A 16,058-nucleotide genomic window follows, 5' to 3' on the forward strand; every position below is an offset into this window, starting at 1 on the left:
AACAAACCCCAAGTACAAATCCGTGTCCTATGGTTGCATTTTCTCAGAAGATGAGTTTAGTGTAGTATTGAGTTAAAAAGTTTGCGCTCTTAGTATCGTAAACAGGTGGAAGGCACTTTGCTTGCATTAAAATTACATTAAATTTGTCATGGTGAAAAGTGATATTTAAAGTTCACATCCGGTCGATTTCATAGTATAAGGTATGATGAATAATTATTGTCATTTTTCATTCAGTAGTCAGATTGGCAGGCAATATGTCTTAACTCTCCAAATTCACATCAAACATACATGCATTTGTGCTGCTGTTGATATTTGTAAATTTAGAGGTAGTAGTCAACACTGCTTGCTATTTTTCTTGATGTTTTTAGGAGATATGAGATTGATATAGTTACAGGCAGTCACCAGTCCGTCTGAAGTATAGTAAGGACAGGTATTGTAGACTTAACAATGGGCCATTCAGAATAGGTCAAAGTTGTTCCACGTTTGTTCATTGTAGTCTTGTGCTGCTACTTTGTAGTTTCAAGTAGTTTAAGTATATTACCATCGCAAATCATTTCTGAGTTTCTGCAACAAGTTGTTTGGGACTTGTGTATGGATAAATTTGTGAGATTGAAACATTTAAAAGTTTACAAGACATCAAGTGTCATCTTTGAGAAGTAAATTTCTCATCCTTTTGCTTTGATGGGCAAGGTTTTGAGCTGTATTTTACAAATTTTCAAGGTAAGTGGGAGATTTTGTTAAATATAGAAGCATGTAATAATCATTTTGGAATCTTGTCTACGTAACGATGTGTCCTGTTTCAGGTTGTTCATCTGCACTGGATCTCTTTGTGTCAGTTTGTTGCAGGGGCACGGCGATTTGTTTCAATTATTGGGAGGACATTTGCTTGGGTTCGGGCGCGTAGCAATTTCTTCCTCAAAATTGTAAAAGTTGTGACGTTTTTGGTGATATTTAGTAACAAATTGTGTCACAGTTAGACAGGCGCGTAGTGAGGAATTTGCCAAGGGAGGGGCAAAGCTTGTTGGCAAACTATCTAAGCGTAGCGCCACCATGAGTTGGCGCGAAGTGTAAAAGAAAATTTCGGCCGAAAATGCCTCCCAGATCGCTGGAAATGGCACTACCCCGGCCTTGTAAGTTGCATCTAAGCATTTTGTATTTTGAAATTACTAGCGATTTCATAAAAAATACAAAAAAAAGGTCAAGGGGGGGGCGGTCGTACCCTTCGCCCCTCCCTCTTGGCTAGGCGCCTGCGGTTAGAAATCTCGTAGGAAACAGGCCAAATGGAAACCCAGTGAACCCATATCGATGTGGATCATATGATTGTATGTAGGCTACTTACACTCATACACAAGAGATGTACAGACATTATGATAATAACCATGAATGACAACTTGCTATACAGTCACAGATCACAGAAACGACCACAAAGTGTCATTTACCTCATGTAGCATGTGTTGAATGAAGCTTTAGCTGCCACCTTGTATGATTTGGATAAATAATCTCACGCAATATTTTCTATTTATAGCCACAAAAAAAAAATATGCCACCAAATATTGGGGGGATATTAGATACTATACCCCCCACCTAAAACATTGGGGGGGACATGTCTCCCGTCCCCCCATGATCGCCACCATGGTTTTTCGTATATATATCAGTCTTGAATCTCCAGCTAGTAGCCTGGATATTAGTAGAATAAATTAAGATTTGTTATTATATGTACCTGTAATAATTATCCAAAAAGTAAATATTTGGATGTTCATCTCACACAAATAGTTTTGCTGAAAATGCATGTGTATGAATTGCATCATTCATGTGTCTCCTGGACGGTGCACACAGACTACAAAGGAAGAGTAAGTGTGTGGTGACCCACAAGTGGATTAATATGGACGGTTGGGGGGAGGGGGGGTGTGTGTGTGTAATGGTGAGGATGGTGTACAGTTCTAAAATATTGTCTATTGTAAGCAAGATAGATCAGAATACATGTCAGACACCACAAATAGGTGTCATCATTGATCATTTGTAGAAACAATTCTACAAACTAGTAAGTTTTGACTTTTGGAATAACACTTAAAATCAAGCATTCTGTACCTGAGACATTACCCAGCTGTAATTAACATGGTGTCACATATGGCAAAGTAATTTTTAAAGGTTTGTTGACTTTTTTTAAACTTTAATTGCTACAGTTTAATTGCATGGTTACAAAAGTACAACCATAGATTTGCAGAACTTTGAAACATTTTAAACTTTCTAAGATAAGCGGAACTTTACAGTTCAACTGCACTATAATTAGTAAAAAAAAAAAAAACTTATGCTCATAGGGAAGAATGTAGTGCTCACATTTTAGTAGTAGAAACATCGAACTTGATGAATTTTATTTCTCCTAAACATGCTTCAAATTACTACAGTTCTCTCATCACAAAATCTCTATTTTCATCCGTGCGTAGCAAATTTGACCATTTCGAATAGCAATTAATTTATGATGCAATACTGGATAAATTATTCCCTGTATTCTGACCCCCTTCTCACCAATCACCATCGCTCGTCTCAAAATCTCTATTTTCATCCGTGCGTAGCAAATTTGACCATTTCGAATAGCAATTAATTTATAATGCAATACTGGATAAATTATTCCCTGTATTCTGACCACCTTCTCACCAATCACGTCGCTCGTTTTCACGCCCCGTCATCTGCCTCTGAACGGCTGCGGTCGTTTACTCCGGAATATTAACCTATTATCCCTAATCTGCTTATTGATAATCAATTAGCCCCTCTGCTATCTTCTGGTATTTTTGCCATCGGCAACGATTCGAATTAGCGAAGATAGACGTCTGCGAACCTTTCATCGCCCTGCCGTATTCCGTAGGTGCCTTCGTCCTCGTCAGATAGTCATTATACCGAGGCTATGTTCACAGATTAATAATTTGCTTTGGGAGAGAGTGTCCTTGTCAGGAGCTCGGCTAAATATTTAATGAAAGGTTGGGAAGGAGAATATCATGCTGTATTTCATGATTTAATCATGGATTTATCATGGGTTTTACCAATGACTGGTGTTGGTATAAATTGGAACAGGTATTTTTTGGAAAATTTAAATATTCATATTATTAATAGACTGCTTTTTCTCGACACAACTTCGCTGCCAAAAAAAAAGCGTAAAGAGAATGATGGAACAGAAAAGAGAGAACTTTGTTGTCAAGAAAGTTCTGTACAGATTATTCTATTTGTATGCATTGTGCATCCTATGAAACAAATTGACCCAAAAAAATTTGAAGAATAAATGAACCAGATGAGACCAACAATTAACAAAACAAAGATAAGCTTCAACGAGGCTAAAGAAGAAACAAATTCCTGGTGTGAAAGTATCTTTATTTCAAATTTAATTTATAATCATTGTTTTGCTATTAATGTTGAGTAATTTATATATTTGGTGTTACAGTAGTTTTTTTTTCAGATTATGTTTAGTTTATGTTTTACTGTATGTCGTGTATTTCAGGGAAAAGTTATATTGCAACTTATACAATGACGTGTATGAGTTTTGTACAAATGTGCATTACGGTCAAATTTCAAAATACTAAAAGGTGTTGTGTACGAATTCTGTAAATACTTTACATGTTAACAGTTGTGTAGCATTTTGTCTCTTGAAAGAAGTTTGTGTTATGTAAATGCCAGGTATGATATACCTTGTATTTGGTGAGGGTTTTACGTAACCATTTGTCACTTTTTTTCATTTCAGATGAGCGAGGGCAAGAGAGCTCAAGTCATCCTCCTGGACAAAAAGAAGGTGGAATTGACGATAGGAGTAAGTCATACACTCATCCGATTTATTTGATTTGTTTCAGTGGATATCGCTTTGGACAATAAAATCTTCAAACAAGGCAGGCTTTTGACTGGTCTATGGGCTAACTTGAATTTTTTATTGTGTTGAGTATATTTATTTGCTCAATTCCTCACTTACCTGTCTCCACACAGCAACTGCACCACAGCTATACAGTGTCTAGAATGTTCTGGTGACCTTTGACACTGACTTCCCCTGTTGACCAACTGGTCACGTCTGGTCATCCTACCTCCTCATTCTACCACCCAAAAGTTGTGTCTAGTTGTGAATTAATGGAATGTAGGATAGGGGCTTTAATATGATATTAGGCTCAACAGTTAAATAGCAGTAATAACTTCTGATGAGTCAAAGCTTTAAGAGGTTACACAGGTCTCCTGCAAAGTTGTGGTACCTGGTGCAGTCTGTGTGTTTGTGTGTGTGTGTGTGTGTGTATTGAATAGTTAAACAGGCTTTCCCTTATGTAAAACATTAATACAGTGAACTTATGATATAGTTTCATCATTTCAAGCAAATTTGCTGGTAAGAGAAGCTACACAGTTACAAAATGTAACTGGCTTTCAATGAAGCTTCCGCTCTGCTGTTAGTCAAGGCTCTGCTGTTGTTATCCATTATAATGGTGTACTCCTTGAAATCAGCAGTATATTTATCTGAAAGCATTCTACGTATAGATCACTGAATTTTCTGTGCCTGATCTGAAAAACAAGTTCTGCTGGGAAAGAGGTGACCTAATCCAGTGGCATTGTGTACACAGGACCGTTCTAAAGTTGGGTTTGATTGGCTTGGCTGGTTTATAACGAAAGGTGTCTGCAACCTGCTGTATATATACATCTAGTAGTTTCTGTTTGCAATGGGGTAAACCCTCCAGGAAGGGGTACAAACTGAAAATAGAAATAGCGAGCTGGTCGCAGGTCACTTGATTCGAACAAATGCAGTCTCTGTTTAAGTAAGGTGTTGTTTTCTGTCCTGTCAACTGGATTTATAGGCGATCATTCAGTAGAAAACCCTGTAGAACGAAAATTGTATAATTGCTGAATTCAGTTAGCACTGGGTAAAAGGCATGTTAAATGACTGGAAAAAAAAGCATGTATTACTGACACATGTAGAAGCAGTCCAGACTTGGGTGTAAAGGACACTCAGTTCTACAATACTTTCTTAATACAATCCCGCTACAATATCCATGAAAATTAAGTTATATATTTACTATTATATGTACAGAGTTTTACAGGAGTACCTTATTGGCTTATTAAGTATTTAAAATACTGTACATATGTACAGTTACAAGGGTTGGGATGTTGCGAATGTACCATGACACTTTGTTCTTTTATTTCTTTTATTGACAGTGGTAAAACATGCAAATATAAAAAAAAATTAGGCCATCGTTTTATAGTAGAATGCCAAAGTAAGGACCAGGGACCCTGCCTTTAGACATATACTGTATGTTGAATTTATGAGGAGGCGTGTAAGTTCTTCTCTCGTGAAATTTGGAATACATATATTATATATATATATATTATATATATATATATATATATATATATATGAAAATCGTAAAAATATATATATATAAAAATATATATGAAAATCGTATATATATATATATATATATATATATATATATATACTGGACTCTAATGCTTAACTAGACTAGAAGAACTTTTTTGTTAGCTAAGAAATGAAAGTCTCATCCCAGTTCCCATCTTACTGTAAACATCCCTCCACCTCTTGCTATTTCTCTCTCTCATCCTGTGGTGCTATCAATATACTCGGAACTGTGATCCTGGTACATCCAGAAATGGTCATGTTACAGGAGGCTATGTTGGAATGGTGGTGAACCTGCCGGCTAACTTTTACGTGATATTTGCCTGACATTTGATTTTAATAAGCACCTCCAGGAGGCCAAGGATAAGAGATCATAATAACATGATGTTGATTAACATCACTTTGATAAGTTTGATGAAAAATCCCTTATGATAATAACCGTTCACTTGCAATACAATACATCTGATAAACATTGCTTCCAGAGTGCTCTATATGCTAAGGAAAAAAAAACCTTAAGAAACAAAACAAAATCTAGAAGGCAGTAGGTATAGAGACCAGGATTATGATCAAGTTAATCCTTATAGCTGTATGGAAGGATAAGGAATCTTTGAATAGGTTTTGAAAGTTAAGTAGGTTAGACTTTGTTGGAAAATATACCAGGTGGTGAGTTTCTGAAAAAAGGAATCTTACAGTAGTATCACGATAGAAGTATTATACTGTAACCTGAACACTTGGTATGGTATCACACACAGTCTACTTGTGCGTGTGTATGTGGGATGTATAGTAATTGATACAACATTATGGAAACTTAAAGGGATATAAAGAAAGTCTTAACTGATTAAATTAACTGATCTACCTGTAAGGCTACAGTATATAGACATGATAATTGGCTGCTGCAGCAGTTGATCCATTTTATGGCATTACTTATATTTTAACTCTTCTGCTTAAATGTCGGGCGGATTTCTTACCTGTCTCCAAATCTACATATGCACTTCCACTATCTACCTTAGAAACTACATGACTGGAACGTTTTAGCACTGCACCCCCGGCTTCTGGGGCAATTCTCACTTTCCCGTCCATTCGAAGACTTTTCATCAAGAATTTTGTTCACAAATTTGGTTGTACGGAATAACAGGGTCATTTTTTGTTCCGATGCTTTGTATCCATCAGAACCTATGTAGTCAAGTTGGTGTACGTGTGCGTTGTTGTAGGTGTGTGTATGTTATCCTAGCTTGTAAACACGGTATCTCAAGAAGGAAACATGTGATTGATGTCATACAGTACTTGGTACAGTAGATACGTTGGTCATGGTCAGTAGATGATCCCTATTGTTATTGGTGGGGTTTATAGCTCACCACACTATGAATATGTGTGGGCATCGGAACCACTAAACATTTTCGTTTTCTAGGCCCAATTTTTTGGGGAAAGGCCAAACTTGTAAAATTGCAATAATTCCACAACTTTAAATGGATTGTATCCAAACTTGGAATAAATTTGTTGGTTAATAGCTGGTACATCCTGTACTGTAGGCCTAAATTTTTTGAGACCATCTGGGATATTTCGTGCACATTTTTGGGCCAGGTGGGCCCAAATTTGATTTCCACCTCAAATGCATTTCGAGACCCAAATTTGTGGGTTCAATGTTTTGGGGGCAAGTATATTTTTGAGTCAGTTTTGCTTGGGCCGAATATTTCTGGGACCATTAATGTGCAAAATTTTCTTATACTCTGTCATTAAATAGACTTTGTCAACATGATAACTGATTCCTGGTACCTTCCTTTATATGTTGCCACATTATAGATGATCCTCTTCATTTTGGTGTGCAGAAGTTCATGAATATTTCCATGTATGGCTTACTACACTATGGTACCTTTAGACATCGGAACCACTAAACGTTTCGTTTTCTGGTTGAAGACATCTTTTATAGTACCATTCCGTCTACAGATCTATTTGGTAAGAAGATAGAAAAAACATTTTTCTTTTAGAGTAAATTTCCCAATCCCCTTTCATTTGCAACATATATTTATTTCAGTCCAACATTCAAATGCTAAGTATTTGCCGGAGGGCCCACACATGGGTATCAGGAATACAAGCATTTAATTGTTTACACAGCTCTCTCTGTCTCTCAGCAAAAATATGTGAGAAGCTGTTTTCTCTCAGTTATTGATCCTGTCAAAATGGATTTTCAATTTAGTTTATCTGAAAAAAAAAATGTTGAAGGCTATATGAACTCAAAATGGAGAGGTGATATATACATGCATACAACAGGAAGGTCTGTAGACCATTTCTGTATTTTGGCAAGAGAAAGCTTTACCATGACTAATACCTGCCTCACCAAAAATATTTCATGATGATTTGTTTTTCAATATAAATATGTGAACGTTTCTTAAAATCATCTGAATTTCTTCCAAAAAGAAATAGATTAGACAAATCCATGGATCCATCAGTTTATCTAATAACCAATCAAGCTATCAATCAATCAATCCATTAATTTTAAAACTGATGTAAACTATTGTAATTCTTTTTGGTGCAGCTTGTTAAGAGCTTTTGTAGTTTAAATTTCGATCACATTTGTAAAGCTATTGAATGTTAAATTTCCATAGTTACTATGTATCTAGCTCATTAGCTTGACTGTGGTAATCAAATTTTATTCAAATATCAAAGAGAAAGCCAGTTTGAAATTGTCCAACTTGTGTGTGGAAAGATTGTGTAGGCGATGAAGTATTAATGGTGGAATGAAATGAATTTGTTACTGGACACTTTACGTTGACATTTGGTGGAAAAAATTTAGGACGGTGTCTTAATTTAATTAATCGCAGTCTTCTGAGTAAATACTAAATAGTCTGTAGATTTGATAAGATGATGCAAAGTTTGCAAGTATTTTTGTGTGGAATCAAATGAATTTGTTACTCGACACTTAATGTGGACATTTGAACGTCGACATTTGGAGTTTAATTAATTGCAGTCTTCTGGGTAAATAGTCTGAAGACTTGATAAAAATACAAACCAAGTGATGTAAAGTTTGCAAAGTATTTTTTGCTGGAATCAAATGAATTTGTTACTTGACACTTAACTTGACATTTAGTGGGAAAATGAAGGATGTTTGTCGTAGTTTAGTTAATTGCAATCTTCTGGGTAAATACTCTGTAGATTTTGATAGAATTGTAAACCAAATGAAGCAAAGTTTGCAAGTATTAGGGGTGGAATCAAATGACTCTGTTAGTTGACACTGAAAGTTGACATTTGGTGGAATAAACTAGGACGGTGTCTTAGTTTAATTAATCCCAGTCTTCTGGTTAAATACTCTGTAGATTTGATAAAATTACAATCCAAATGATGCAAAGTTTGCAAGTATTAGTGTTGGAATCAAATGACTCTGTTAGTTGACACTGAAAGTTGACATTTGGTGGAATAATCTAGGACAGTGTCTTAGTTTAATTAATCCCAGTCTTCTGGGTAAATACTCTGTAGATTTGATAAAATTACAAACCAAACCAAACCAAAAAATTTGCAAACAGCTGCTGAAATCCGTAAATATTGGTATGTTATTAATGTTGATCATTAAATATGTTGTATTTATCAGTATTCATTAACATAATGCTGCTGCTACAGTAGTGATAGTGTACTGTATAGCATCATGCATGCATGTTCTAGACTATGTAATGCGCTGAGCTAAGATCATTGCCATGGTGTAGTTCTGCTTATAATGCAATGATATTGTCAGAATAGATTGGCATATCTGATATAAGAATTGTAATCTAAGATATCTATATGACCGTACATCATGAAAAGATACTGTACCTCTTTGTTGACAGGTGCGGCGTACAAGATTGCTTCATTAAAATGTTCATTACATTTCTGAGGCGATGCAGGTAGCAAGATTTGAGGAAACTTAAAACATGGCGTTTAATTACTTGAAGTTTTACTGCAGTGATAGATATTAATTAATTTCAACAGTTTGGGTAAAGCTGAAAGTTTTTAAGGCCGCACAACATGTAGATTAAAAGTCTTGTTCAACGGTATATGTTTGGATAGTATTATGACATCTAGATGAGAGAGATTGGCAGAGAATGAATAACTTAATTTTGATAATTTATGTAGTAGTTTTTGAGCTTCATGAATATTTCTTTTATCAGGAAATACTAAACATACTTAGGTTATGTGTGAACAGACAGACTGATATTCATGTTTCCACTTGTGTAGCAACCTGACCAAGTAGCATGCTGTGGCTGAAGCACTTGAGAATGATTATGATCTGCATAATTTGGGCAATAAAATGATTTCTCTGCTTTTGATGGGTGGAGAGTAATCACTGATTGCTGTCTGTCTGTTGTGGTAGTTTGGAACTCACAGAGAGGTGAAAAACAGCTTAAAGGTGACCTTCACTCTTTGACATGATAACTTTAAAGTTCTGGTGTTATTGAAATATATGTTTGCTTGCATTATTATTGTTAATGCACTTATTGTATTAAAAATCTATTATCTCTAGCTGTTTGGGTAAATTTTACCAGCTGCGAGTTTATTGCACTGTCAAAGCAGGATTTTGTTTTGAATTTTGTGGGTAGATCTTTTCTCCAGATTTTTATTTTGTAATAAAAAATATATTAGTTCATTAAACTGACCTTATTGATTTACCATTTCAGGTAAAATCATGTTAAAGCTTAAAATTTTGGAATATTCACCATCATCTTGTCTGCTTGTCAAACATTAAAATTGTTGATAATTGGCTGCAAATATTTCGGAGGTGAATTTCAATCATCATAGTCATAGGCTTGTTTCTTGATTATCATTTACTTTGTTCATAATCATCTGGATAGTACTGTAGGTATGTTAAATCAATTGCCAGAAAACTTTAAAAAAAAAAAAAATGCATTGTCTAACTTCTCAGTGAGATTTGTTGGCAGGACCTCGTTCTCTGACTTCAACTGGAAATTGTACCCTTGTCATTAATTAGCTTCACTTGGTGTATACTTATTAAAGAGGATTCTCCTAAATTTTACAAAATTTCTATAACCTTTGAAGAGAAACATTGACATATGGAATGTAACTTGCTTCATTTCAAATTTTTTTTTTGAAATATAATTTTTAAGAAATAAAATAGAATACTTGGCTTTGTGCCATCGCTTGTAATGAAGTTGTCAAAAGTAAATGAGTCTGACCAGAGAGATGTAACCTAAAAATCCATCAGTGCAGAAATGATGGATTAACAGACAAATAGAATACAGACCTGCTTGCCCAAGAATGATAGAGAGATGATGTCTTCCAACAGAATGATGATCAGGGCATGTTATGTATGCTTTGTTATTGATGGGATGAAGGTGATTGATAGTTGCTATGGTTACAGCCCTCACCTCCTTTCCTTGAGTTGGGGACTATTTTGTACTAAGCAAAATAACAGTGGCTCTGGGAAAATGTGGTTTCCATCAACAACAAAATTAGTCTTGTCATCTTTGATCAGGTTAAAATCACAACAAAAGAGAGGGCATTGAGTGACTCAGTATAGGATATTACCCACAATGCATTTATTTTTAATTTAATGCTTTTTCCAACTGATGGGATTTTTTAGCCTATATTGATCAAACTTACTCTTCAATGTATACCATTAGAGCAGACCGTTTTAGTTTGCCTTTAGGCAAGCCCTAATTGACTGATTGTTGCCATGGTAGCATTCATGTGACATTGCTGATCTATGTAGATTTGATTTCTCGCTGTGTATACTCGGGACTGTCACAGTACAGTCTTCTTTCATGTTCAAATTATTTTGAGAGAAACTGTCTTCAATATACAGTATAGATCTGTCACTGTATCATAATAAAATTTGTATATGAATATAACATGGGAATGAAATATTTAGGGAATAGACAATACAAATAAAATCATTTCCATACGTAAATAGAGTAATTAATAATTATGCATGTTTCAGGAGATAGTGGAATGTTTGATCACGTTATCATTTATTTTTGTGAGCTGAGTTGGAAATGTGTACAGAACCAATGTTGACTTTTATGTCTAGCTAGCTGATTAACATGTATGTAGGGTTTGTACAATCTAATATTGCACAGACGCTCAGTATGTTAGTAGACATGAGTCTTGCCATGTTTAAGCAGAACTTTGCTGTGAAGGTTATTTTGAAATATTTAATTATGAAAAACAGATAACTTCTAGGAAAGCTGGTCATCAATATAGGATAGGGAAATGAACATGGTTGGCGGTAAGGTTCATAATGTATCGGCATGTGGTATGGGTTCGGAGAGCATCAACCAATAGCTATCATCGAAATATTGATCATGATTGTGTATGATTTACATCCATTTCTAATATTTCGATCATGATTGCATGGATTTACATCCATTACATGTAGAGTTTTACTTACATGGGTAGCTTGAACACAACTATGGCCAACCGTAGACTGTGTAGATCGAGAATTGTGTATGAGCGAAAATCACGTCGAGTCAAGAGAAAGAAAGCCACTTTCAGTTCATTATAGATCCATATATATAAAGTAAATGAACAATGAAAAACTGACTTGGAAATTAATAACAATGAAAAACTGACTTGGAAATTATTAACAATGGAAAAAAAGCAAAGAAATTTATGGCTAAAACAGGATTCGCACCAGTGACCTCTGGATTACAAGCCCCGGTGCTCTACCAACTAATAGTTATACATGTAGCCCTTATATGGTTGCCATTTCTTTGCTTGGGGAGGAGGGGAGGAGGGGAGGGAGAATCCATAGTCATAACTCAGTTAGTTAGGCTACATGGGCCATTAATGAAGTAAATTTCTTTGTTCTTTGCCATTATGGATCCAGTGAGAATTGCATCTCTTCACAGGAGAAAATCTATGCCATAGTCCCATCGAGTAAGGAAGTCAGTCTCTGCAGAGTCCAGAAGAAAATTCACTGCTACAGTATATTTAGTGTTCGGCAATAGGTTTTATTCCTATACCTTGATCATGGTTGTTATCAGTAGGATGTATTTCTATACAAGTGTGTGATCTGAACTGGTTGGCTGGTGCCAGTTTTGCGCTTATATATTTGTTTACATTTCGCACTGTAAAATCTGTCTGTAAAGCAAATTACTACATTGTATTACAAACTGTTTACAAAAGCAGTGCTGCTGTGACTTACTTTGCCTGCAAATGTTATCAAATTTGAGGAAGTATAGAGTCAACATTTAGCTCACCCTTGATCTTTCTCTCTATCGTGAATTCATAATATAACTAGAAAAGAGTACTTGATTAACAGTTCATGGAAGTCAAACAGATAACAGTAGATAGTGATGGTTATCAAAAAGTGATTAGATTAGCGCCCAGGTTTGTTTTTGAATTGTAATTATCTATAAACTACAGTAAAGAGTCCATCTGCTATTAACTGTGTCCTGGTTTCTGATCTTGAAGTTGAAATGAGTGTGGATGTTAATGGTGATTATTGAATTGGAATACATCACTAGAAATAGTCTCAGAAGCCATAGAATAATATCGGGTTGCTACTTGTAGACCTGTCTGGCATTGATACAAGGCTTTGACTAATGTTCGACCGAGAGCAGGTGTATATGCCACAGTTGTATCAGATGCAATAACCGCATGGAATGGGTGAAGATGGAGGGATGAGAAAGATGCTGGATTCTCATGAAGCTAAAATAACTTGACAACTCTCACATCTTGACAGGATACCCTTAAAGGTTTCCTCCATATCCCCCTCAGCTTTCCCCTGTCTGCCCCCCCTGCCCGATTTAATTGCCTGAGCGTAAGCGGGGAATACAAATAGATGGCGAAAGCAAAAATTCCGTACAGATGCTCAAATGTATGGTTCTTTACAGCAATTAAATCTTACTTGCATGATGCAACTGCGAGTATTGCAAAATTATAAATATTGCTGATTGAATGCATGCAGCTCTTTTAGCTGGTTTTGATAACTTTATGCTATTGGATCCAGGAAATTCCTTGCCATTATGCTTTTCTCCTGTTGTAATCACTCAATAAGTTAAGCCTTCCCCTCCTCCCCCCCCCCAAAGGGTGCTTTAGATTCTTGTTCCAGACATCAGTTGGCAGGTTCACTAACTTTATACTTACTTGTGTTTCTCCTGTTTTCAATCCTTGTTAATAAGTTGAGAGCACATGTATTATTTAATCTAGACAAACATGTTTCCCACCATATATTTGTTTTTGCTATCTTTCCCTAAGGAAGAACTCTTTACCCTTTCTTGACTAGGTGAACACCAGATACCTGGCTCTACTGTTACCTCTGGGATTCATGCATATCAGCTCTCTCTACATATATATAATATATACAGTGGTAATGGTATTGACCTCAATTGGAAGGTTATGACTTGTGGTTGATGATCCTTTCAGCAATGTGTTTCAGTGGAACAACAAACAAGTGTTCTTGTACTTGTAGTTTCACAACTTATATCATCCTTGGTATTAAGAGGGGGGGGGGGGGGGTGTCTTTTGATATCTTGGATGGAGTCATCAATTGTACTTTTCAGTTTAGGTCATTGTGCTGCAAAGATTAAACAGCCTTCTTAACTTATTATTAGCTCACACTGTCAATAAATGAGAGCTGTTGTTATTCAGAACTCTGTGCCATAACAAAGGCAGAGAGCTCTCTCTAAGTGAAGGAGATGGGAGAGTGAGTAGAAGATTGAAGAATGTTGGAATGGGGGTATGGAAGAAGACAAACAATAAATCCCTGCCTTGCTTATCTATCTCCTCATTACATCAGCACTCTAGCGCTACCCTTTCTTGAGTGATTCGGTATTAAACCTTCTTCTAGCACTTTACATTTTTCACATTTGGTCATTCTCTGTCAATGAACCCCCCATCTCATTCTGTTACCCAAAGTGTCTGAGATTGTTTACATAGTGGACTAATTAACCTCTTGTTCATTCATACTTAGTAAAGATTCCTAAATCCTATTGGTCCATTCAGGTCAGCTGACCGTGGTTAATCCTGTGAGTAACGCACGGTAAAATTACCGGGCATCACTTTAATAAATCTTTGGTTATATGTAACCAAAAATGTTTTGTTTTATGATTTTTCCCCCACACAAATGGTAGTTTATGAATGAACGGGGTTAATCAACGGTCTAGCGTGCGTTACTCACATGATTAATGCACTCCGGGTGTTAATGCTATCGCTGGATGCACTCGGGCTCCGCCCTTGTGCATCGCTTGCATCGTGCATTAATCCTGTGAGTAACGCACGCTAGACCGTTAATTAACCCCTTATTATATATCTTTTAAATTATAAATCATTCCTAATTAATGTTCCAGTTTTTAGTTTATTGTCAGGTCCTCCCAATGCATCTAGGCTCCATGATCCAGTTGTTTATAACATGATCCACTGTATTAATTATCAAACACACAGTTTTTTTTGTTATCAAATCTTGGGCAATGTACTCCAATCCCCTGTAATTCATGATGGTGTCAATGTCTTCACAAGCACAAATAAAATCATCAAATGGGTTGATGTAAGCCCAAAAGTTGTATTTTTGACATCCAGATGGTAGACAATTCAGCTGTTATCGATAACAGGATGCGGGTGTTAATGTGAGGTGCCTTATAATGCATTACTATGTCATTTGTGTAAGGAATGTCATTAGTTTATTAACTCACAATGTACTCTTTCATTCACGCTATTTAAAAATTTTTTTTTTTTTTTTTTTTATACTTTCCCTTCTTGGAAAAGTAATATCTGCCTTTGATATTAAATGTATTGAATGTTTTTGTTGGGTTATTTAATAATGTTGACAAAATGATAAATTGATCAGTTGCAATGAAATGTTTTCCATTTCTTGAAATAGAAATTGAAGTAACTAACATTAAGAATGAGATGCATCGTTTTAAGATCATGTCTTTAGAGGAGTAGCTGCACTCCTCTGAGTCATCTCTTCGCACCTGTCTCTACTCTTCTATTGCACTTTTCCCATCCTCATTGTCTCGTTGCTTAGAAATACCCAAACCACAGATTTTGGGGGTGGGGAGGATTGGGGGGTGGATTTTGGTCTCAAGTTCACAGCACAGTAACATTAAAATCATTTTCATCTTGAATTACTCTTTTCTGAAGGTCAAGATTTTGTTCCACATATCACGGTGGAGTTGGACTTTTCAAGAACTTTGTCCAGTCAATTACATGATTTAATATCACAGTGATCTATGTTCTCCCAATCTTCTAGGCTTAGTATTAAATCTTTAGATATATATGCCTAGAACCTAGGTTAAAGTACTACTTTATGAATGTTTTATGGTCCTTCCCCCATGCAGAAGAAATTTTATTATCCCCTGGCTGGCTGGCTGCTTGTAGTGTAGTGTTTTAACCCTAATTACAAAATAGTTCATTTACCCTACTTTTCAGTTTATAGTGCTGAAATAAAAGGGGAAAAAAATGTTTAGATGTTTGCACCAAGGTTGCATATATTTTCATGTTTAGCCATATTTCAATCATTGCCTGCAAAGATGCAATCGTGAAAAGAGGATTTCGCTTCTAAGGCAAGAAATTTTCTGACTTTAATTGAAGCCTCTCTGGAAATGTTTATGAATAAAGGGAGGGGGGGTGAGGAGAAAATAAAGGTCTTTAATTGAGAAGGTCATCAAAGAGGTTGCCATGGTAATGAGGTGAAGATTAAAAGCCTCATTAAACTTTGGATATGGAGTTTATAGGTATGTGTACATTCACTGTAAGATTG

The 16,058-nt window shown here is 35.8% G+C and overlaps 1 protein-coding gene across 7 annotated transcripts in view; it reads left to right on the forward strand.

Moving 5' to 3' along the window:
- LOC139962014 (uncharacterized) overlaps positions 1-16,058 on the forward strand; it is a 117,202-nt gene that overhangs the window by 18,673 nt on the left and 82,471 nt on the right. For 6 of the 7 annotated variants that reach the window (XR_011791125.1, XR_011791124.1, XM_071961816.1 and 3 more), the window contains exon 2: positions 3,731-3,796. Coding sequence is in view for 5 of the 7 variants with exons in the window: in XM_071961816.1 (XP_071817917.1) it covers positions 3,731-3,796 (66 nt within the window). In the remaining 2 variants the exon portion in view is untranslated. Of the gene's footprint in view, positions 1-666; positions 721-3,730; positions 3,797-16,058 lie in introns of those variants that run through there. The other variant, XM_071961814.1, reaches the window with a different exon arrangement.

Source organism: Apostichopus japonicus, chromosome 20, assembly GCF_037975245.1.
Source record: "Apostichopus japonicus isolate 1M-3 chromosome 20, ASM3797524v1, whole genome shotgun sequence".
Taxonomy (NCBI): Eukaryota; Metazoa; Echinodermata; class Holothuroidea; order Aspidochirotida; family Stichopodidae; genus Apostichopus; species Apostichopus japonicus.